At 46.0% G+C, this 24,979-nt stretch overlaps 1 protein-coding gene across 1 annotated transcript in view; it reads left to right on the top strand.

The window, feature by feature from the left end:
- ADCY10 (adenylate cyclase 10) overlaps positions 1-24,979 on the top strand; it is an 803,671-nt gene that overhangs the window by 32,746 nt on the left and 745,946 nt on the right. The window contains exon 4 of the mRNA XM_033944139.1: positions 16,611-16,754. Coding sequence (XP_033800030.1) covers positions 16,611-16,754 — 144 coding nt within the window. The remainder of the gene's footprint in view (positions 1-16,610; positions 16,755-24,979) is intronic.

Genomic DNA, 24,979 nt, shown 5'->3' with positions numbered 1-24,979 from the left:
CGAGTAGTACCGTGTCCTTCTTCATGTACGGCGACCAGTGCTGGACGCAGTACTCCAGGTGAGGGCGTACCATGGCCCGGTTCGGCGGCATGATAACCTTCTCAGATCTGTCGTGATCTCCTTTATCATTCCTAGCATTCTGTTTGCCCTTTTTGCTGCCGCCACACATTGTGTGGACAGCTTCATCGACTTGTCGATCAGAACTCCCAAGTCCCTTTCCTGGGAGGTCTCTCCAAGTACCGCCCCAGACATCTTGTATTCATGCATGAGATTTTTGTTACCGACATGCATCACTTTACACTTATCCACGTTGAACCTCATCTGCCATGTCGATGCCCATTCCTCGAGCTTGATTATGTCACATTGCAGATCTTCGCAATCCCCCTGTGTCTTTACTACTCTGAATAACTTTGTATCATCCGCAAATTTAATCACCTCGCTCGTCGTACCTATGTCCAGATCATTTATAAAGATGTTAAAGAGCACGGATCCAAGCACCAAGCCCTGCGGCACCCCACTGGTGACGCTCTTCCAGTCCGAGTATTGTCCATTTACCCCCCACTCTCTGTTTACTATGCCCCAGCCAGTTTTTAATCCACGTGAGTATTTCACCCTCAATTCCATGGCTTGCAATTTTCCTAAGTAGTCGTTCATGCAGAACCTTGTCGAACGCCTTCTGAAAATCCTGATATACAATGTCGACCAGATCGCCCTTGTCTATCTGTCTGTTTACTCCCTCAAAGAAGTGCAGCAAGTTCGTCAAACACGATCTGCCTTTGCTAAAACCGTGCTGACTGGTCCTCATCAGCCCGTGTCCGTCAAGGTGATCAATGATGCTGTCCTTTATCAGTGACTCTACCATCTTTCCCGGTACCGAGGTCAGACTCACCAGTCTGTAGTTTCCCAGATCTCCCTTCGAACCTTTCTTGAAGATCGGTGTAACATTCACCACCTTCCAGTCTTCCAGAATCTTTCCCGATTTGATCGACAGATTGGCTATTAGTTTAAGCAGTTCAGCTATCGTCCCTTTCAGTTCCTTGATGACCCTCGGATGGATGCCATCCGGTCCCGGAGATTTATCGCTCTTATGCCTATCAATCTGCCTACATACCTCCTGGGGGTCGGTAGTCGAAACATAGAAACATAGAAAGATGACGGCAGAAAAGGGCTATAGCCCATCAAGTCTGCCCACTCTACTGTCCCACCCCATTAAGTAAGAGTGCTGCTCGACCCACGTAGAGATCCCACGTGGATGTCCCATTTATTCTTAAAGTCGAGCACGCTAGTGGCCTTGATCACCTGCACCGGTAGTTTGTTCCAGTGATCCACCACCCTTTCTATAAAGAAATACTTCCTGGTGTTACCACCAAATCTCCCTCCTCTGAGTTTGAGCGGGTGCCCCCTTGTGACTGAAGGTCCCTTAGGAAAGAATATGTCGTTTTCCACCTCAACACGACCTGTGATGTACTTAAATGTCTCAATCATGTCACCCCTCTCCCTGCGCTCCTCTAGAGAGTAGAGCTGCAAATTGCCCAGTCTTTCCTCGTATGAGTAGATGCCGATCTTCATTTCCAGGCCATTTGTTCCTGGAATTTTGACCCATAGAGCCTCTAACTTATCCGTCAGTTGTGGCGTGTTCTCTCCAGCAGTTTCAATTTCCTTTTTGATGTATACGGCAACGCCCCCACATTTTTGAGCCACTCTGTCTCCCGGTAGCACAGTGTCCCAGACGTTTTCCTCAGTCCATCATCTTTCCGTGATGCCTATGATGTCAACGTTACCTTTTTGTGCTATGGCTTCTAATTCACCCATCTTATTTGTAAGGCTCCTTGCGTTTGTGTACATACACTTGAGTTTGCAGCTTTTTCCTTTCTTGCATTTCCTTCCCTCTTGTGTCCTTTTTGATCTCTCTTGCCTGTAATCCGGTGAGTCTTTCCCTCTATCTTCTTGCACGGTATCCTCTGGGTATACCGGTTCCTGAACCATCGACTCTCTCTCTCTGTCAACTGTCGGCTTTCCCCTTCTTCCTAGTTTAAAAACTTGTCCACTTCTCTCTTGATGTTGCTTGCAAGTAGCCTCATTCTGTCTCTGCTGAGGTGGAGTCCATCCTTCCTGTAGAGCTTGCTCTTCCCCAGAACGTTGTCCAGTTGCGCACGAAGTGGAATCCTTCTTCCTCACACCAACGCCGCATCCACGTGTTGACTGCTTGCAGCTCCATCTGCCTCTTCTCATCTGCCCTGGGTACCGGCAGGATCTCCGAGAATGCTATCCTCTGCGTTCTGGTCTTCAGCTTCCTTCCTAGCATCTGGAACTGGTCCTTCAGTACTTCCCTGTTGTAGTTCCTATTGCTCACGTTGTTCGTCCCCACATGGATCACCACCGCCGTATCTTCTTCTTCCACACTGTTGAGGATCCTGTCGATGCGGCTCACTATGTCTTCTACCTTGACTCCCGGTAGAAGGTCACCAGCCGATCAAGTCTTCCTCCCGCTATGTGGCTGTCAACTTGTCTGTTGATGGAGTCGCCCAGAAGATTGCTGTCCTCTCTATCTTCTCCTGATTCTCCAGCCTCAGGTCCATGTCCCTGGTGTATGTCCATCTCTCCTGCCGCAGGTCCGTATCCTTCGTTCTCGCTACTGTATCACCCATTTCTTCCTGGTGGTTGTCTGTCAGGTGGCCCACACTCTCTGTAGGTGTCTTTCGGAAGTTCCACTGTTGCTGGTGATTTTCCACGGCCTCCCTGTATGCCTCATCTATGAACTTCTCCAGCTCTCGGACTTCTTCCTCGATGGTGTCTTCTGTCTTGTTCTCTGCTTCCTCTGTCTGGACGTTCTCTGCATCTCTGTCTCCCTCCTCCCCTGCTTGAAGTGCCTCAAGTTCCAATATTCTACCCTCCAGGAGTCTGACTTGTCTCTTCAGGCTCTCCACTTCTCCTCATTGGGCGCATACGTAAGACCGCGTCCCAGAGGGGAGGTAGTCATACATATGGCAGACGATGCAGAAAACTGGGTAGCTCAACATCTTGCTTCCGTCTGCTGCTTCCATTGCTGTCTGCTTGCCGGTTTGCTGCGGATGCCTTCTGGGTCTGCTGTGGTTGCGCCTGCTCTTTTATCTGCTTTTTTCCCTCTTTTGTTCTCTCTGCCTCTGCCTCTCTCTGTAGCTGCTTTTCTCCTGCTCAGAGTCAGATCAACTCAGCTCCATTGGCCCCTCCCCTTTTAAGGCGGAGCTTCGGTGGTGGACGTCAGGGGGGGGAGCTAACTCTCACCGATTCCCCTCTTGGTCTCTTGCCTCTGCTTCTCTCTCCTGCTGTTTTATCTGCTTTTTTCCCCCTTTGGCTTCTCTCTCCCTCTGCCTCTCTCTGTAGCTGCTTTTCTCCTGCTCTCTCCTGCTCAAATCAACTCTTTCTCAAAAGGGGACAGGCCTTAAAGCTTATGATGTAAAATCAAGCAAACCAACACCTCAGGGCTTAACTCCTTGGCTTTGTACAGGGCACTAGTCCTTAAGGGCTTTATCAGATAAGGAGATAGCAGGAACGTTTTCCCTCAGCCCTTGGTGTTTTTATCCCATCCCCCACTCTAGGTAACTGCCACAGCAGTTCACTTTTAAAGCTGAAAGAAAACCAGTTAGTTTCCAACCTTTTACTTGGCTATTAGTCCCTCCATGGCGACTTCCTATCCAAGGACATCATTAAAGAGGACATCAAAACCACCAGGATCACAGATGTCAAGTACACCGGGAAGTCCCTCTGGGTAAACCTGGCAAGAGGCAGAGAAAAATGCCTGTATCTAGGTGTGGTTTACAGACCCCCAAGACAACTGGAAGACATGGACGCAGAATTAATTGAAGACATAGAGAATATTACTCTACGAGGAGAAGCTGTACTGCTAGGGGACTTCAATATGCCTGATGCAGACTGGAACTCATTTTCAGCGACAACCAGCGGTAGCAGGAGGCTCTTAACCTCCATAAAGGGAGCACGTCTCAAACAAATGGTAACGGAGCCCACTAGGGCCCAGGCGATCCTCGACCTGGTACTCACCAACGGGGAAAGCGTTTCAGAGGTCTCAGTAGGAGATACGCTAGCCTCCAGCGACCACAATAGAGTATGGTTCAACCTTAGGAAAGGCTTCCCTAGATCAAACCCGAAAACAAAGGTACTCAATTTCCGGGGCACAGACTTCGCACGCATGGGAGATTTCGTCCATCAGACGCTGCAGGACCAAGCGGAGACCGATGATGTAGAAGCTAAGTGGTTAACACTGAAATCAACCATACATGAAGCAACTAGCCGCTTCATAAAATCATAGAAACATAGAAACATAGAAATAGACGGCAGATAAGGGCCCACGGCCCATCTAGTCTGCCCACCTTAATGTCCCTCCCCTACCTTTGCCCTGTGAATAGATCCCATGTGCCGATCCCATTTGGCCTTAAAATCAGGCATGCTGCTGGCCTCAGTCACCTGTAGTGGAAGACTATTCCAGCGATCAACCACTCTTTCAGTGAAAAAGAATTTCCTGGTGTCACCTCGTAGTGTCCCGCCCCTGATTTTCAACGGATGCCCTCTTGTTGTCGTGGGACCCTTGAAAAAGAAGATATCTTCCTCCGCCTCGATGAGGCCCGTAAGATACTTGAACGTCTCGATCATGTCCCCCCTCTCTCTGCGCTCCTCAAGCGAGTATAGCTGTAATTTGTCAAGCCGTTTTAAGTATGGTAGATCCTTGAGTCACGAGACCATCCGGGTGGCCATTCTTTGCACCGACTCCAGTCTCAGCACATCCTTGCGATAATGCGGCCTCCAGAATTGCACACAGTATTCCAGGTGGGGCCTCACCATGGATCTATACAATGGCATAATGACTTCCGCCTTACGACTGACGAAACCCCTTCGTATGCAGCCCATGATTTGTCTTGCCTTGGACGAAGCCTGCTCCACTTGATTGGCAGACTTCATGTCCTCACTGACGATTACCCCCAAGTCTCGTTCTGCTACCGTTTTTGCTAGGATCTCGCCATTAAGGGTATAAGACTTGCATGGATTCTGGCTGCCCAGGTGCATAACTTTGCATTTTTTGGCATTGAAGTTGAGTTGCCATGTCCTAGACCATCGCTCCAGTAGGAGTAGGTCGTGCATCATGTTGTCGGGCACTGAATCTTCGTCTGTTGTGCATTTGCCCACTACATTACTCAGTTTGGCGTCATCGGCGAATAATGTTATTTTACCTCGAAGCCCTTCTGCCAAGTCTCTTATAAAGATGTTGAATAGGATTGGGCCCAAGACTGAGCCCTGTGGTACTCCACTAATCACCTCCGTCATTTCGGAGGGGGTGCCGTTCACCACCACCCTTTGGAGCCTACCTCCAAGCCAGCTCCCAACCCATTTCGTCAATGTGTTACCTAATCCTATAGAACTCATCTTGCTCAGTAACCTGCGGTGTGGTACGCTATCGAATGCTTTGCTAAAGTCCAGGTACACGATGTCCAGGGACTCCCCAATATCCAGCTTCCCCGTTACCCAGTCAAAGAAGCTGATCAGGTTGGATTGGCAGGATCTCCCCTTAGTAAATCCATGTTGTCGGGGATCCCGTAGATTCTCCTCATCCAGGATCTTATCTAATTGGTGTTTGATTAGAGTTTCCATTAGTTTGCTCACTATCGATGTTAGACTCACTGGTCTGTAGTTTGCTGTCTCCATCTTTGAGCCTTTCTTGTGGAGTGGAATGACGTTAGCCGTCCTCCAGTCCAACGGGACGCTGCCTGTACTAAGGGAGAGGTTGAAGAGCGCGGACAGTGGCTCCGCCAAGACATCACTCAGCTCCCTAAGCACCCTGGGGTGCAGGTTGTCCGGCCCCATTGCTTTGTTAACCTTGAGCTTTGACAGCTCACCGTAGACATTTCTGGGCGTAAACTCAAAGTTACTAAACGGGTCAACTGAGCCAACCCTTGTCTGTAGCTGAGGGTCGAGCCCTGGCACTTCTCGGGTGAAGACTGAGCAGAAGTATTCATTTAATAGTTGGGCTTTTTCCGAATCCTTTTCCACATAGTCTCCGTCTGGTTTCCTAAGACGTACAATCCCGCCTGAGTTTTTTCTTCTATCACTGATATACCTGAAGAAGGATTTATCTCCCTTCTGGATGTTCTTTGCTAGAGACTCCTCCATGAGGAATTTAGCCTCCCTGACTGCTATTTTGACGGCTTTTGATTTGGCCAGGTAGTCTGCTTTAGAGTCCTGCTTCCCTGATTGTTTGTAAGAGATGAATGCTTTTTTCTTCTCCTTGATCAGGTCTGAGATCTCCGCAGTAAACCACTGTGGCTTATTGTTCCTTCGCCGTTTACTTACTGATTTTACATAGCGGTTTGTTGCTTCTTGTATGGTTGCTTTCAAAGTCGACCACATGTCTTCCACGTTATCGGTTTCTTCTTGGCTTTGTAAATAAACGACAAAGAAACAATAAACCCCAATGGTTCACCGCGGAGATCTCGCACCTCATTAAGGAGAAGAAAAAAGCGTTTCTCTCCTACAAGCGCACGGAGAAAAGAGAGGCAAAAGTAGAATATAGGACCAGGTCTACAGCGGTCAAAATGGCAGTTAGGGAGGCAAAACTTCGAGTGGAAGAAATTCTGGCAAAAAACATTAAAAAGGGGGACAAATCCTTCTTCAGGTATATTAGTGACAGAAAAAGGAACACAGGCGGGATAGTACGCCTTAGAAGACCGGACGGAAGTTACGTGGAAGCAGATTCCGATAAAGCCGAACTACTGAATGAATACTTCTGCTCAGTCTTCACCTGTGAGGCACCGGGACACGGTCCCCAGTTGAAGGCAACACAAAGCACAGAAGACCCGTTTCAGAATTTTGAGTTCACACCAGGTGAAGTTTACAGTGAACTGGCAAGACTCAAGGTGAACAAAGCCATGGGACCAGACAATTTGCACCCAAGAATGCTCAGAGAATTGAGCGATGTCCTGGCGAAACCGTTGGCTGAGCTATTCAATCTCTCCCTAAGTAAGGGGAAAGATCCCCTGGACTGGAAATTAGCTAATGTCGTTCCTCTGCATAAAAAGGGTTGAAGGGCAGAGGCTGTGAATTATAGACCGCTGAGTCTCACATCAATAGTGTGCAAACTCATGGAAACACTAATTAAAAGCAAATTGGACACGATCTTGAATGAAGGGAATCTTCGGGATCCCAGTCAGCATGGATTCACCAAGGGTAGGTCCTGCCAATCCAATCTCATCAGCTTCTTTGACTGGGTAACAAGAAAGTTGGACTTGGGAGAGTCTTTGGACGTCGTGTACCTGGACTTCAGGAAAGCTTTTGACAGTGTCCCACACCGCAGGCTGCTAAGCAAGATGGAATCGATGGGGTTAGGAGAGACACTAACTGCATGGGTCAATGATTGGCTGAGTGGCAGACTTCAGAGGGTGGTGGTTAATGGTACCCTCTCTAAAACATCGGAGGTGACCAGTGGAGTGCCGCAGGGCTCGGTCCTGGGTCCACTCCTTTTCAACATATTCATAGGGGATCTGACTCAAGGGCTTCAAGGTAAAATAACACTATTCGCCAATGACGCCAAACTATATAATATAGTAAGTGAATGCAGTTTACAGAATTATATGGCGCAGGACCTGCTTACATTGGAAAGTTGGTCCTCAACCTGGCAGCTAGGCTTCAATGCTAAGAAATGTAAGGTCATGCACCTCGGAAGCGGAAATCCATGCAGGACGTACTTCTTGAACGGAGAAACTTTAACTAGGACTTCAGCAGAACGAGATTTAGGAGTAATCATCAGTGCAGACATGAAAACTGCCAATCAAGTGGAGAAGGCTTCATCTAAGGCAAGGCAGATATTGGGTTGTATCAATAGAAGTTTCGTCAGCCGAAAGCCTGAAATCATAATGCCGTTGTACAGGGCCATGGTGAGACCTCATCTGGAGTACTGTGTGCAATTCTGGAGGCCACATTACAGTAAAGATGTGCGCAGAATTGAATCGGTTCAACGGACGGCCACCAGGATGATCTCGGGGCTCAAGGGTCTCTCGTACGAAAAGAGACTGAACAAATTGCAGCTCTACACTCTTGAGGAACGTAGGAAGAGGGGAGACATGATCGAAACATTTAAGTACCTCACGGGACGTGTCGAAGTGGAAGATGATATTTTCTTTCTCAAGGGACCCTCGGCCACAAGAGGGCACCCGCTCAAACTCAGGGGCGGAAAATTTCATGGCGACACCAGAAAGTATTTCTTCACAGAGAGAGTGGTTGATCATTGGAACAAGCTTCCAGTGCAGGTGATCGAGGCAGACAGCGTGCCAGACTTTAAGAATAAATGGGATACCCATGTGGGATCCCTACGAGGGTCAAGATAAGGAAATTGGGTCATTAGGGCATAGACAGGGGGTGGGTAAGCAGAGTGGGCAGACTTGATGGGCTGTAGCCCTTTTCTGCCGTCATCTTCTATGTTTCTATGTTAAGGCAGCTAAAGTCGAGCCAGCATGACTTCTGCAAGGGCAGGTCATGCCTCACAAACATATACTTCTTTGAGGGGGTAAACAGCCAGGTGGATAAAGGTGAATCCATAGACATCGTTTACCTTGACTTCCAAAAAGCCTTCGACAAGGTACCACACGAAAGACTGCTAAGGAAGCTATGGAACTATGGGGTGCAAGGGGTGGTCCACCGATGGATCAAAAACTGGCTGGCGGACAGGAAACAGAGGGTTGGAGTAAAGGGCCATTACTCGGATTGGAAATGGGTCACGAGCGGAGTTCCGCAGGTGGGAAGGACAAATGCTTGTATCTTGGCATAATTTACAGACCCCCAAGACAACAGGATGACCTGGATATGGAAATAATCGAAGATATAGAAAATATCACCTTGCGTGGGGACACAGTATTGCTAGGTGACTTCAACATGCCTGATGTGGATTGGGTTACACTTACCTCTGCTTCCGGCAGCAGCAGGAGGCTATTAAACTCTATGAAAGGAGCAAGCCTCAGGCAACTGGTGTTGGAACCGACAAGGGATCAGGCAATACTGGACCTGATACTTACCAATGGAGAAAGTGTCACAGAGGTCTCGGTGGGCGACACATTGGCCTCCAGTGACCACAACATGGTATGGTTCAATATCAGGAAAGGTTTCACTAAATCTACTACACTAACCAAAGTCCTCAAATTCAAGGACACAAATTTCAAAGAAATGGGAGACTTCGTTCACCAGGCGCTACAAAGCCAAGAAGAAACCGATAACGTGGAAGACATGTGGTCGACTTTGAAAGCAACCATACAAGAAGCAACAAACCGCTATGTAAAATCAGTAAGTAAACGGCGAAGGAACAATAAGCCACAGTGGTTTACTGCGGAGATCTCAGACCTGATCAAGGAGAAGAAAAAAGCATTCATCTCTTACAAACAATCAGGGAAGCAGGACTCTAGAGCAGACTACCTGGCCAAATCAAAAGCCGTCAAAACAGCAGTCAGGGAGGCTAAATTCCTCATGGAGGAGTCTCTAGCAAAGAACATCCAGAAGGGAGATAAATCCTTCTTCAGGTATATCGGTGATAGAAGAAAAAACTCAGGCGGGATTGTACGTCTTAGGAAACCAGACGGAGACTATGTGGAAAAGGATTCGGAAAAAGCCCAACTATTAAATGAATACTTCTGCTCAGTCTTCACCCGAGAAGCGCCAGGGCTCGGCCCTCAGCTACAGACAAGGGTTGGCTCAGTTGACCCGTTTAGTAACTTTGAGTTTACGCCCAGCAGTGTCTACGGTGAGCTGTCAAAGCTCAAGGTTAACAAAGCAATGGGGCCGGACAACCTGCACCCCAGGGTGCTTAGGGAGCTGAGTGATGTCTTGGCAGAGCCACTGTCCGCGCTCTTCAACCTCTCCCTTAGTACAGGCAGCGTCCCGTTGGACTGGAGGACGGCTAATGTCATTCCACTCCACAAGAAAGGCTCAAAGATGGAGACAGCAAACTACAGACCAGTGAGTCTAACATCGATAGTGAGCAAACTAATGGAAACTCTAATCAAACACCAATTAGATAAGATCCTGGATGAGGAGAATCTACGGGATCCCCGACAACATGGATTTACTAAGGAGAGATCCTGCCAATCCAACCTGATCAGCTTCTTTGACTGGGTGACGGGGAAGCTGGATATTGGGGAGTCCCTGGACATCGTGTACCTGGACTTTAGCAAAGCATTCGATAGCGTACCACACCGCAGGTTACTGAGCAAGATGAGTTCTATAGGATTAGGTAACACATTGACGAAATGGGTTGGGAGCTGGCTTGGAGGTAGGCTCCAAAAGGTGGTGGTGAACGGCACCCCCTCCGAAATGATGGAGGTGATTAGTGGAGTACCATAGGGCTCAGTCTTGGGCCCAATCCTATTCAACATCTTTATAAGAGACTTGGCAGAAGGGCTTCGAGGTAAAATAACATTATTTGCCGATGACGCCAAACTGAGTAATGTAGTGGGCAAATGCACAACAAACGAAGATTCAGTGCCCGACAACATGATGCACGACCTATTCCTACTGGAGCGATGGTCTAGGACATGGCAACTCAACTTCAATGCCAAAAATGCAAAGTTATGCACCTGGGCAGCCAGAATCCATGCAAGTCTTATACCCTTAATGGCGAGATCCTAGCAAAAACGGTAGCAGAACGAGACTTGGGGGTAATCGTCAGTGAGGACATGAAGTCTGCCAATCAAGTGGAGCAGGCTTCGTCCAAGGCAAGACAAATCATGGGCTGCATACGAAGGGGTTTCGTCAGTCGTAAGGCGGAAGTCATTATGCCATTGTATAGACCCATGGTGAGGCCCCACCTGGAATACTGTGTGCAATTCTGGAGGCCGCATTATCGCAAGGATGTGCTGAGACTGGAGTCGGTGCAAAGAATGGCCACCCGGATGGTCTCGGGACTCAAGGATCTACCATATGAAAAACGGCTTGACAAATTACAGCTATACTCGCTCGAGGAGCGCAGAGAGAGGGGAGACATGATCGAGACGTTCAAGTATCTTACGGGCCGCATCGAGGCAGAGGAAGATATCTTCTTTTTCAAGGGTCCCACGACAACAAGAGGGCATCCGTTGAAAATCAGGGGCGGGAAACTACGAGGTGACACCAGGAAATTCTTTTTCACTGAAAGAGTGGTTGATCGCTGGAATAGTCTTCCACTACAGGTGATTGAGGCCAGCAGCGTGCCTGATTTTAAGGCAAAATGGGATCGGCACATGGGATCTATTCACAGGGCAAAGGTAGGGGAGGGACATTAAGGTGGGCAGACTGGATGGGCCGTGGGCCCTTATCTGCCGTCTATTTCTATGTTTCTATGGGTCGGTGCTGGGACCGCTTCTGTTCAATATATTTATTAACGACCTGGAGGCAGGAACAAAATGTGAGGTTATTAAATTTGCGGATGACACTAAACTATACAGCAGGGTCAAAACCATGGAGGACTGCGAAGACCTCCAAAAAGATCTGACAACGCTGGAAGAGTGGGCCAAAAAGTGGCAAATGAGCTTCAACATAGGGAAATGCAAGGTCATGCATGTTGGGAAGAAGAACCCGATGTTCACTTACAAGATGGGGGGATCACCGCTAGGGGTGAGCAACCTTGAAAGAGACCTGGGAGTGATGGTGGATACAACATTGAAGGTGTCGGCGCAGTGCGCCACAGCCTCAAGGAAAGCGAACAGAATGTTGGGTATCATTAAGAAAGGTATCACGACCAGGACGAAGGAAGTCATCCTGCCACTGTATCGTGCAATGGTGCGCCCACACCTGGAGTACTGTGTCCAGTACTGGTCGCCGTACCTCAAGAAGGATATTGCGGTACTTGAGAGAGTCCAGAGAAGAGCAACTAAGCTAATAAAGGGTATGGGGGACCTCTCATATACTGACAGACTGAAAAAGCTGGGGCTTTTCTCGCTGGAAAAGCGACGACTTAGAGGAGACATGATAGAAATCTTCAAGATCATGAAGGGCATAGAAAAAGTGGACAGGGACTGATTTTTCAAACTATGGGGAACCACAAGTACAAGGGGGCACTCGGAGAAATTGAGAGGGGAAAGGTTTAGAACAAATGCCAGGAAGTTCTTTTTCATCCAGAGGGTAGTGGATACATGGAACGCGCTACCGGAGGATGTGATAAGCAGAAGCACGCTACAGGGCTTCAAAGAAGGTCTGGACAGGTACCTGGAGGACAAAGGGATTGAGGGGTACAGATAAGAGTAGAGGTAAGGTTATAGGGATAGGATTAGAGGTAATTTGTAAAATTAGTCAGAGACCACTGTTCAGGCAGTGGGCCTGATGGGCCGCCGCGAGAGCAGACCGCTGGGCGAGATGGACCTCTGGTCTGACTCAGCAGAGGCAACTTCTTATGTACTTATGTTCTTAAGGCCACTCAGGAGTGACTTCCATGGGCCGGACTCCCCATTACTCTCAGCAGCAGCCAACATTTCCTCCCAGTCCTTCCTCTGGCCAGCTTGCTGCCTGGGTTTGGGTTCCTCTCTCCTCTCCTTTCACTCCCTGATGAGGCTTGCTTTTCCTCATAGGTGCTTCTTCTGGGTATTTAGTATAGTCATTAGCCTCCCAGGATCCCGGTATTGCTCTGTTTTCCTTCCCCTGGGAACTGCAACCCAAGGTCCGGTCTGACAACCAACCTCTTTCCTTTTAATGTGAAAGATTTTTACTTTTACCCACATCCCTGTCATTTTCGTGGGTCTGGGATGTCCTGGCATCTTTTGGGCATGAAATAAAGACCCCACACTGGGTCTGCTTAGGGCACACAGGCGTTACAGATGGCGCAGCGCTGCCCTGCCCATGACAGGAGATATAATGGTGGGCATGGATGGGAGCACAGGAACAGGGACAAAAAGAGGGTGGTATAAGGACACAGAGAGAAAATGGATAGATATGGGGAGAATAAGAGTGCAGAAAGAAAATGCTGGATGGGAGGGGGCATTGGGATATATGAGACACAGAGGGAGGGGATCATACAGTGGTGAGATGATGAAGGCAGCGGTTTACAAATATCCCCTCCACTATCGAGAAAATTGAATAAGCCAAATTATTACAGAATGCTACACAGAAAAATCATGCTATCCGAATACTGCAGTCACACATGAAAGAAATCGGGGAGTGCAACTAGAGCAACTGCTCCCTGGTCAGAGAGAGCCCTAAGCTACCTGGAAGTTAAAAAAGCATGGTCTGTCTGGCTTTGCGGTCTCCAGATATGTCTACACCAGTTCTAGCAGGATATATATTTCAATCACAAAATAGAAAATACAATTATTTTTTCTACCTTTTGTTGTTTTGTCATTTTATTCTTCACTAGGTGATGCCCCGGCGTTGCACGGGTATTTAATTATAGCAATAACACTGTAAATGGATTCAAATAAAGATACTTTATAGTGGTGAATGAAATTATTTTTTAACAGCTTTATAAAAAGTACAATATTCAAATTATAATGTGAAATATTTGACAAAATGAATACAATACAACTAACACAAAACTTGATTATAAACAACATTTTTAGTTTCACCTCCAGGAGCAAGAACATATAAATTCTTGGGTGAACCCACCCTTGATCAAGCAACATAGAGTTGTCCATGGGAAAAACAGGGGGATCTTAAATCCACTCCACAGTATGTAATAGTCTGTCCCTGTGATTTGTTGATTGTGATAGAGAATGCAAGTCTCACTGGAATTTGCAATCTCTTAAACTGAAAAGGAAGATCTGTTGGAATAAGTGGCATCCAAAAGTATCAGTATTGATTTAAACAACGCAATATGTGGAAACTCAGGTTGAAAAGAAACTCCATGCAGTTTTTTCCTGGTTCAGGATGGAACATGTGTTCCTAGTTCAGCATATGTGAGTACTCATGTAATGTAATAACATTATGAACTGGGGTGCATGAAGGAAACAGTTACAAACACAGTTAGAACATACAAACTCTATATGTATGGTGTCAGTGGTAGAATAGAAACGATATCTCTAGTGGTTATAGTGTCATAGAAAGTGTTTTATAGTTGGAATTACTGTGAGAATGGCAGCTTGTTACATCCTTTCCATTGAGATGAATGGGTGAAATCTCAGTTTCTGTTTGTAGCTCCGCCCACGTGTGCAGGTGGGCCGCGAGACCCCCAGAACATATCACCCCAGGTAGTGAGGGATCTGCATACCAAGTTTCGTTCAATTCGGTCAAGCCGTTTTTGAAGTACTGTGAGAATGGCAGCGTTTTACAATTTTACCATTGACATGAATGGGTGAAATCTGATGTTCTGTTTGTAGCTCCGCCCACGTGTGCAGGTGGGCCGCGAGACCCCCAGAACATATCACCCCAGGTAGTTGGAATTACTGTGAGAATGGCAGCTTTTTACATTTTTTCCATTGACATGAATGGGTGAAATCTGATTTTATGTTTGTAGCTCCGCCCATGTGTGCAGGTGGGCCGCGAGACCCCCAGAACATATCACCCCAGGTAGTGAGGGATCAGCATACCAAGTTTCGTTCTAATCGGTCAAGCCGTTTTTGAATTACTGTGAGAATGGCAGCTTTTTACATTTTTTCCATTGACATGAATGGGTGAAATCTGATGTTCTGTTTGTAGCTCCGCCCACATGTGTAGGTGGGCCGCGAGACCCCCAGAACATATCACCCCAGGTAGTTGGAATTACTGTGAGAATGGCAGCTTTTTACATTTTTTCCTTTGACATGAATGGGTGAAATCTGATTTTCTGTTTGTAGCTCCGCCCACGTGTGCAGGTGGGCCGCGAGACCCCCAGAACATATCACCCCAGGTAGTGAGGGATCGGCATACCAAGTTTTGTTCAAAGCGGTCAAGCCGTTTTTGAATTACTTTGAGAATGGCAGCTTTTTACATTTTTTCCATTGACATGAATGGGTGAAATCTGATGTTCTGTTTGTAGCTCCGCCCACGTGTGCAGGTGGGCCGCGAGACCCCCAGAACATATCACCCCAGGTAGTGAGGGATCTGCATACCAAGTTTCGTTCAAATCGGTCAAGCCGTTTTTGCGTGATCGCGGCACATACATACACACACACATACATACATACACACATACATACCTCCGATTTTATATATATAGATATCATGTTGGTCTGAGAAGCTGGTCTCTGTTTTCTTTTTCTTCTCTTAACTCACTTGCCAGGGTCTCCTGACCATTTCACATTTTTTCTTTCTCTGTGTATGTATTGTTCCCCACGTTCAGCATCTCCCTTCTCTATGTCCCCTATACATCCCTATATCTTCTTCCTCTATAATATTACCAAACCTTGACCTCTTCTTTCTGAGCACACTATCAGAACCCATATCCACACTCTCATTGCCTCTTGGTTAGATCAGGTCTTCTGCTCAACCATTTCTTCCCTCCAATCCATGCAAAATTTTGCAGCACAAGTTATATTCCAATAGAGCTGCCATACTCACATTTCCCCTCTCCTGAAGTCACTTCATTAGCTCCCTATTCATGTCTAAATACAATTCAATGTCCTCTTACTGATCTACAAGAGCATTCCTTCTGCACCCCTTCAATATCTCTCCATGCTTATCTCCCCCTATGCTCCCTCCCAGGAACTCCATTCATCGGGCAAGTCCCTTCTATCCATATTCTTCTCCTCCACTGCCCCCTCCAGGCTCCATCCCTTCTATCTTACTGCACTGTATGCATGGAACAGACTGCCTGAGTCATTACATCAGGCTCTGTTTCTAGCAGAATTCAAATCCAAGCTAAAAGCTCACTTTTCAAGGCTGCTTTCAACTCCCACTCACCATACTCTATCAAACTGTGTGCCTCCTGAGATTTCAGGTGTGCCGCGGTCCACTGGGGAGGAGGAGAGGCACCGGCGCCAGCTGACTGTCTACAGGACATGCCTCATGGCGAGAGGCATGTCCTGTAGGCAATCAGTAGGTGCCAGCACCTATCCTTCTTTCTGGCCCTCTTCCCTCTCTGGTCCCACCTGGAGGGTCTTCACACACACGGACATCGACATGATGATGTCACGCACGCGCGTGATGTCATCACAGTGATATCCATGCACTTCCAGGTGCCTCGAGCCACGGCCACTACCTGTAGTGTGCTGCGGCTCAATAAAGTTTGCAGGACACTGCTCTATAGGTTCCTAACTTTAGGCAGTCAAATAGATGACCGTCTCTACAGAATATAAAGCCCTTGACTTCATGCCATCTCTGTCATAGGATATGGCTCACTGTGATACTCCAATATCCCAGGAAAGTCATATATTTACTTATTGATTATGAAAAGTCTGGTTCACATCCACCAGTTCTTGCAATGTAAGTAAGCAACCAATGATTACCGGGACCAAATGGGCCTGAGCTGAATGCCAGAATAGCTACACAACAAGAATAAGAAATGGCCCTTTGATGTTTTAAATTACTTTATTTTAATGGTGAAATCATTGGCCAGAGTTGATGGTATAACCTCTCATTTAGCTGTAAATTTTCAGCGGGATGGAAATGCCAGCAGTTAAAATATTTGTGAAGAAATACTTTTCTGTTGACGTGTTCTGGTAGTATTTGAGCTATACGCCTCTCCTCTCCCTCACCTGCAGGAGATGCCTTGCTTGCTGTCTGGAAGGTAGAGAGGGAACAGCTGTGTGATGTAATCACATTAGCTTGTAAATGCGCCTTGGATATCCAGGAGGACTGTGGTGTACGGGAAACAAAAGTTGGGATTAAGCTACATGTCAAGATTGGTAAGAAAGTGCATAGTGGGCAGAAACCAAATTCTATATACAGTACAACCTTGGATTGCAAGTAACTTGGTTTGTAAGTGTTTTGCAAGACAAGCAAAACATTTGATTAGATTTTAACTTGATATACAAGCAATGTCTTGCAATACAAGTACATACAGTATACACACATCACAACTGAGCCGATGATTCTTCTCCCTCTGACGCTGCAAGAGTGTAGTGACTGTTCTAAACAAGGAAAGTCTTGCAATACAAGTATGCAGTATTTTGCATGAAAGTTTTTGGATTGTGGAACGAATCATCTGAGTTTCCATTATTTCCTATGGGGAAATTCGCTTTGATATACGAGTGCTTTGGATTACAAGCATGCTTCTGGAACAAATTATACTCATAAACCAAGGTTTTAATGTATGTGATGCTAAAAATAAATGAGTGATGATCGACTCGAGTTCTGTTTATAGAAACATGATGGCAGATAAAGGCCAAATGGCCCATCCAGTCTGCCCATCTGCAGTAACCATTATCTCTTCCTCTCTCTAAGAGATCCCACGTGCCTATCCCAGACTTTCTTCAATTCAAACACAGTCTCTGTCTCCACCATCTCTTCCGGGAGACTGTTCCACGCATCTACCACCCTTTCTGTAAAAAAGTATTTCCTTAGATTACTCTAGAGCAGGGGTGCCCACACTTTTTGGGCTTGCGAGCTACTTTTAAAATGACCAAGTCAAAATGATCTACCAACATTAAATTTTTTAAAAAAACACAAAGCACACTGAAAGACAGAGAAAATGTTAATTATCATTCATATTCTGGGTTTTTTTTTCAAAGAGGTCAAGGCAGATGACTCTATGCAATGTCACCTCAATAACAACCATACAAAAATAGACAAATATACCCCCTCCCTTTTTACTAAACCGCAATAGCAGTTTTTAGCACAGAGAGTTGCGCTGAATGCCCTGCGCTGTTCTCGACGCTCATGCGCTAAAAACCGCTATTGCGGTTTAGTAAAAGGGAGCCATAGTGCAAAATATAGACAGCAGATATAAATTCAGACACATTTTGATCACTAAATTGAAAATAAAATCATTTTTCCTACCTTTGTTGTCTGGTGTTTTCATGAATCTCTGGTTGCATTTTCTTCTTCTGACTTCTTCTCATTTCACTCTGGCTGCACTTCTTCTTCTGACATCTTCTGGCTTCAGCCCACTCCTGCATCCAATATTTCATCCCTTCTTTCAGCCTCCTGTATGCTTTCTCTCCTCCAGACCTCATTCTTTCTCCCTGCCCCCTTCTTTCTTTCACCCTGCCTCCCTTTCTTTCTTTCTCTCTCTCTCCATGCCCACTTTCTTTGTCTCCCTGTTCCCTCTTTCTTTCTGTTTCCCTTCTTTCTGTCTCCCTGCCTGCCCCCTTTGTTTCTTTCTCCCTGCCCTCCCCCAAGCCACTAGGTTTGCCGCCGCCATCGGGGAACAGGTCTCCAAGTCACCGCTGCCCCAAGCTCTCCATGTAGAAGCCTTGTGCTGACCAGCGTTCCGCTCCCCATCAATTCTGATGTCGGAGAGGAAGTCCCGGGCTATCCAGGCAGCGATTGGCTGGCCCTGAAATTCCTCTCCAACATCAGAATTGACGTTGGGGAGAGGAATGCTGGTCAGCGCGAGGCTTCTGCAGGCCCAAATCTCCGGACGCCCAGGGCCGAGGAAGAGAAAAATCCTGGGCAAGAGAGAAATCCAGTCTATAAATCTTTCCGTGAAAGCTGTTCCAGTCTCCTTTCAGCACGGCACTTACAAGAATGCGTAACCTCCCCCCCCCCCTAGGAACCACCTCAACGTCGCATTTTCAGGCTCAAGACATCAGAGCAGCAGCAGCAGAAGCAGCTCCGACATTTTTGGGCAGAGCACCTCCAACTCCCGATCGCCTTTCTTCAGTTTGGCCGCTCTGTTGATTCCGCCAGGGGCAGCCGGCGCTCAGCTCTCCTGGGTTGTGACTTCCCTAGACCTCCCTCCCGAAGGAAGTAACATCATCCCCCAGACTATCAAAGAAAGCGAGAGAGGGAGGACGGGTTCTGGCAGTCGGGCAAGGAAGGGCGCAGGGAGAATGGGTGTGCGTGAAGTGATGTCCGATGGGGAACCTCGGGGAGAGGAAGGCTGATTGGCCGGTCGATCGGGACGCAAACACGAGTCTATCACGGAGCCCAGGATGGGTTCCGTGACCGACTCGCGTTGCCTTCCCGATCAACCGGTTGATCGCAATTGATGTATTGGGCACCCCTGCTCTAGAGCCTATCACCTCTTAACTTCATCCAATGCCCTCTCAGTGCAGAGTTTCCTTTCAAATGAAAGAGACTCAACTCATGCGCATTTACATTACGTAGGTATTTAAACGTCTCTATCATATCTCCCCTGCCTAGGATCCGTGCCTAACTTTTAGGTACGAGGATTTCCACTATCTGAAACCCAGGGTAAATTCAAGTACTTAAATTTGTAACAGTGTGTGCAAAAGCTTAGAATTCCCACAACCTGCGTATTCTATCTCCTTTTCAGATCCACTTCCTAGAATTTATGTGTGCTTCTTTATAAAATATGCCAAGCAAGATGCATAAATTGTTGAAAATTTTTATCTCAAAAGCAACTGGAAAATGGAGGAACAAGAACCATTACTCAGGATTAGATATATTTGCTCCTCATCTAGCAAAGGACAGTTATTATTCTTTATTAATATAATCTTAGTTTAAATATTACTCAATAATTCTTGGATTCAGTTATGAGGATTTGAGTGAGATTAATATGGATGTAATAGTTAAAGATTATTCTTTTGCTTTGTTTTCTGTATAAGCTTAATTGCGATTCCTAATATCATTTTTATGTGCTAATCACCCTATCTGTACAAGATTTTTGTGCTTGGATTCTTTTTAAACCCAGCAATTTAACTGCCTTGATTACATCCTCAGGCACCAGATTCCACAGTCATGCAGCAACTGAAAAAATACTGTATTTTCTTGTTTGTTTTAAACATTCTACCTATTCATTTCATGGATCTCAGTCTGCAAGGCCTGACGTCAAGGACTATGACTCTGATTTGTCTATGCCAGAGGTGTAAAACTCAATCACATAAGGGGCCAAAATCTGAAAAAAAGGCTAAGTTGCAGGCTGAATTGTTTATTAAGATACTTAGGGGTCCTTTTATTAAGGTACGCTAAATGTGCACCTTAAGAAAAGGACCCTTTAGTTTTAGTAGAAGTGTAGGGTTACAACCTCTCCAACCCCACACCGGCTCTGTGATGTAAACAAAATATATCAAAAAGACTTTTCCTCTCTCTTTTAGGTCTTAGTTAACGCTTGCTGTCTAACACCAGCTCTGGCAGGATACACATTTCAAATCTGACATATTGTAATAACAATACAGAAAATAGAATTATTTTTCTACAGTCACCGAGGCGCAAAATCTATATGTACCGTGTATTAACAAGGGATCTAAGAGGAAAAAGAACAAGGAACCGGCGTGGCTCACTGTAGCGGTGAAGGAAACGATCAGGGACAAGAAAACTTTGTTTAAGGAATGGAAAAGGTCAAAACTGGACTATAACTGGAAAAAGCACAGACAACATCAAAGCAGGTGCCATAAGGCGGTAAGAGGGGCCAAAAGAGACTACGAAGAAAAAATAGCCAAGGAGGCGAAAAACTTCAAGCCATTCTTTCGATATATTAAGGGGAAACGACCCGTGAAGGAAGCGATGGGCCATTGGATGACCGAGGAATGAAGGGAGTGCTAAAGGAGGACAAAGCCATCGCCGACAAACTGAACACATTTTTGCATCTGTGTTTACCGAAGAGGATATACACAACATACCAGAAGCCGACAGGCTATACACAGGAAACGAAGATGGGAAACTGACAGGGTTGACAGTCAGTCTAAAAGAGGTATGCTGGCAGATTGATAGGCTTAAAAATGATAAATCCCCAGGACCAGATGGCATCCATCCGACTTCTCAAGAAATTACAAAAGACTTCAAGAAATTACAAAACACTTCTCAAGAAATTACAAAGCCATGGAATAGAGGGGGACATACTAAGGTGGATAGGCAAATGACTGGAAAACAGAATGCAGAGGGTGGGCATAAATGGGAAGCTCTCAGACTGGGAGAAAGTGACTAGCGGTGTGCCCCAGAGCTCGGTTCTTCGGCCCATCTTATTTAATATTTTCATCAACGACCTAGAAGAAGGAACGTCAAGTGAAATCATCAAGTTTGCAGACGACACGAAGCTATGTTGGGCAATCAGATCACCAAAAGACAGCAAGGAACTACAGAGAGATTTGAGCCAGTTAGAGAGATGGGCAGCGAAATAGCAGATGAAGTTTAATGTGGAAAAATGCAAGGTAATGCATTTGGGCAGAAGGAACAAGGAGCACGAGTATAGCATGTCAGGTACAACTCTGGGTAAGAGCGAACAAGAAAAAGACCTGGGGGTACTGATAGATAAGACCTTGAAACCTTCAGCACAATGTGTGGCAGCGGCAAAGAAAGCAAATAGAATGTTGGGAATGATAAAGAAGAGAATCATGATTAGATCGCAGAGGGTCATAATGCCGCTTTATAGAGCAATGGTCAGACCACACTTGGAATACTGTGTCCAACACTGGTCTCCCTACCTAAAGAAGGATATAAAACTGCTGGAGACGGTGCAGAGGCGAGCAACAAAACTGGTGAAAGGTATGGAGAACTTGAACTACTCGTCGTACCTTTATCTTTTCAGTGACCGCCCCAATGACCTGGAACTCTCTTCCTCTATACTTAAGATCTGAACAAAATCTGCAGAAGTTCAAAAGCAGTTTAAAGTGTTTTCTTTTTAAAGATGTCTTTAACTGACAATAAGATATATATTTACCTTAACAGTGTCCAAAATTTCTCTCTTTTTCAGTTTCCTAGTAATTATTCACTTTCCCTACTCCCTCTTGTATTTCCCTTCTGTGTACCTTTTCTATAAATATTGTAGTTCTCCCCCCTTCCCTATTGTTTTCTGTAGCTTAAGCATGTTAGTCAACCAAGAATTATTATTAGTCATGTATGTCTAATTGGTCTACAGTTTGTCTCCTTGTTATTTTTAAATTTTTTATGTACAACGCTTTGTACCTTAGGATAAGCGTTTTATCAAAAACTTGAATAAACTTGAAACTTGAACTACAAAGAATGACTTAGAAAACTGGGACTGTTCTCCCTTGAGAAGAGGAGACTGCGAGGGGATCTGATTGAGACTTTTAAAATAATAAAAGGAATCGACAAGATAGAGCAGGATAAAAAGTTATTTACGATGACAAATGTGACTAGGACGAGAGGTCATGGACTGAAGCTGAGGGGGGACAAGCCCAGGACAAATGCCAGGAAGTTCTGCTTCACACAGCGAGTGGTGGACACCTGGAACGCTCTCCCGGTGGAGGTTGCTGCGGAACCCACTCTTCTAGGATTTAAGGGCAAGTTAGATACACATCTCCTCAAAAGACGCATAGAAGGATATGGGTGACTAAGTTTTCGCCAGGTTACACCTGGCTGGGCCTCCGCATGGCGGATCACCAGACTTGATGGACCTAGGGTCTGGTCCGGAGATGGCAGTTCTTATGTTCTTTTGGTAATCAAGGAACTGAAAGGGACTATAGCTAAACTGCTTCAACTGATAGCAAATCTGTCAATCAAATCGGGAAGGGTTCCGGAAGACTGGAAGGTGGCGAATGTTACACCGATCTTCAAGAAAGGTTCGAGGGGTGATCCGGGAAACTACAGACCGGTGAGTCTGACCTCAGTACCGAGAAAGATGGTAGAGGCGCTGATAAAGGACCGAATCATTGAGCACCTTGACGGACACAATCTGATGAAGACCAGCAAGCATGGCTTCAGCAGAGGAAGATCTTGCTTGACGAACTTGCTACACTTTTTTGAGGGAGTAAACAGGTGGATAGACAAGGGTGACCCGGTCGATATTGTATATCTGAATTTTCAGAAGGCTTTCGACAAGGTTCCGTATGAATGACTACTTCGAAAAATTACAAGCCATGGAATCGAAGGTGAAATACGTGGATTAAAAATTGGCTGGCAGATAGGAAACAGAGAGTGGGAGTAAATGGACAATACTCGGACTGGAAAAGCATCACTAGTGGAGTGCTTGGGCCCATGCTCTTCAACATATTTATAAATGATCTGGAAATTGGTATGATGAATGAGGTGATTAAATTTGCAGATGATACAAAGTTATTCAGAGTAGTGAAGACGCGGGAGGATTGCGAACATCTGCAACATGACATAAACAAACTCGAAAAATGGGCCACGACATGGCAGATGAGGTTCATCGTGGATAAGTGTAAGGTGATGCATGTCGGTAACAAAAATCTTATACACAAATACAGGATGTCCGGGGCAGTACTTGGAGAGACTCCCCAAGGAAAGAGACTCGGAAGTACTGGTCGACAAATCGATGAAGCTGTCTGCTCAATGCGTCGCCGCGGCTAAAAGGGTGACTAGAATGCTAGGAATGATTAAGAAGGGGATCACGAAAAGATCAGAGAAGGTTATCATGCCACTGTACCAGGCCATGATACGCCCTCACCTGGAATACTGCATCCAGCACTGGTCGCCGTACATGAAGAAAGACACGGTACTACTTGAAAGGGTCCAGAGAAGAGCGACTAAAATGGTAAAGGGGCTGGAGGAATTGCAGTACAGTGAGAGATTAGAGAAACTGGGCCTCTTCTCCCTTGAAAAGAGGAGACTGAGAGGGGACATGATAGAAACATTCAAGATACTGACACAGTAGATAAAGACAGGTTGTTCACCCTCTCCAAGATAAGGAGAACGAGAGGGCACTCTCTAAAGTTAAAAGGGGACAGATTCCATACAAACTTAAAGTTCTTCTTTAACCAGAGAGTAGTGGAAAACTGGAATGCTCTTCCAGAGACTGTTATAGGGGAAAACAACCTCCAGGGATTCAAGACAAAGTTAGACATGTTCCTGCTGAACCAGACGTATGCAGGTAGGGCAGTCTCAGGGCACTGGTATGGCCTGGAGGCTGCAGTGGAAGTGAACTACTGGGCACGATGGACTACTGGTCTGACCCAGCAGCGGCAACTTCTTATGTTCTTATGTTCCTAAATCATGTTGGTCCCAGGCTCTGGTTGTCTTCTGATAACCCTCTTGCCAGGGTCTCCTGCCCAATTGTCATTTTCTTCTTTCTCCGTGTTAACTATCCATCTTCCATCTCTGGCCTCCCCTTCCGTTTCCCTTCCCTCCCCTGGAGGTCTGGCATCTTTCCTTTTTTCATCTCTATCCCTGCAGCTGCAGCGATGGACCCCCAGCATCCCCAGATCCACCATCTCTCCTTTTCTCAACTATATTACATTACATTAGTGATTTCTATTCCTCCGTTACCTTGCGGTTCAAGGCGGATTACAGATGAATTGTCAGGATATTTAGAAGTATATAAGAAGTGGGCTGGATATTTCTAATTTGCTAGGAGTGGACCGTATTGCAGGTGATGTTTGAGGTAAATCTAGGTGTGTTAGTTTAGTTTTATGTATTTTTTTGAATAGTAGGGTTTTTGTTTATTTTTTGAAGGTTTTGTAGTCTGTGGTCGAAGCCAGCAGATTGGAGAATTGGTGGTCTAGCCTTGCTGCTCGAGTGGCTAGGAGGTTGTCGTACAGCTTTTTCCGTTTCATGTTTTTGATTGTAGGGTGCGTGGGTTTCTCCTGTGTCTGGTTGAGGTGGATTGATTTAGTCTATTGTGCCAGTAGGCTGGGCTGTCTCCGTTTATGGCTTTGAACAGTAGGCAGTAGAATTTGAAGAATACACTCGCTTGTATTGGGAGCCAGTGTGAGTTGTGGTATGCCTCTGTAATGTGTCATATTTCTTCAGTGAGTAGATAAGTCTTAGGTTCTGTGTTTTATATTGTTTGTAGTTGCTTCATCATCGTTGTTGGGCAGGGTAGATATAGTATGTTGCAGTAGTCGTAGGACTAGAGATTGTACTATAAGTTGGAACTGATTCTTTTCGAAGAATTTTCGAACTTGCCTTAGGTTTCTCATGACTGCAAATGATATTTTTTAATTGTTTTGTTGATTTGTGGCTGCATGGTGTATCTTCTGTCTATTAGCACTCCCAGGAGTTTTAGAGCGGGTTGGATGGGGTATAAAATTGAGTTTATTACTAGATTTGTTGCAGTTGGTGTTTTGCTGAAGTTTGTTTTGTCAGG

This window comes from Geotrypetes seraphini, chromosome 5, assembly GCF_902459505.1.
Source record: "Geotrypetes seraphini chromosome 5, aGeoSer1.1, whole genome shotgun sequence".
Classification (NCBI taxonomy): Eukaryota; Metazoa; Chordata; class Amphibia; order Gymnophiona; family Dermophiidae; genus Geotrypetes; species Geotrypetes seraphini.
The sequence above is the reverse complement of the archived record's forward strand: the minus strand, read 5'-3'. Positions and strand labels throughout refer to the sequence as shown.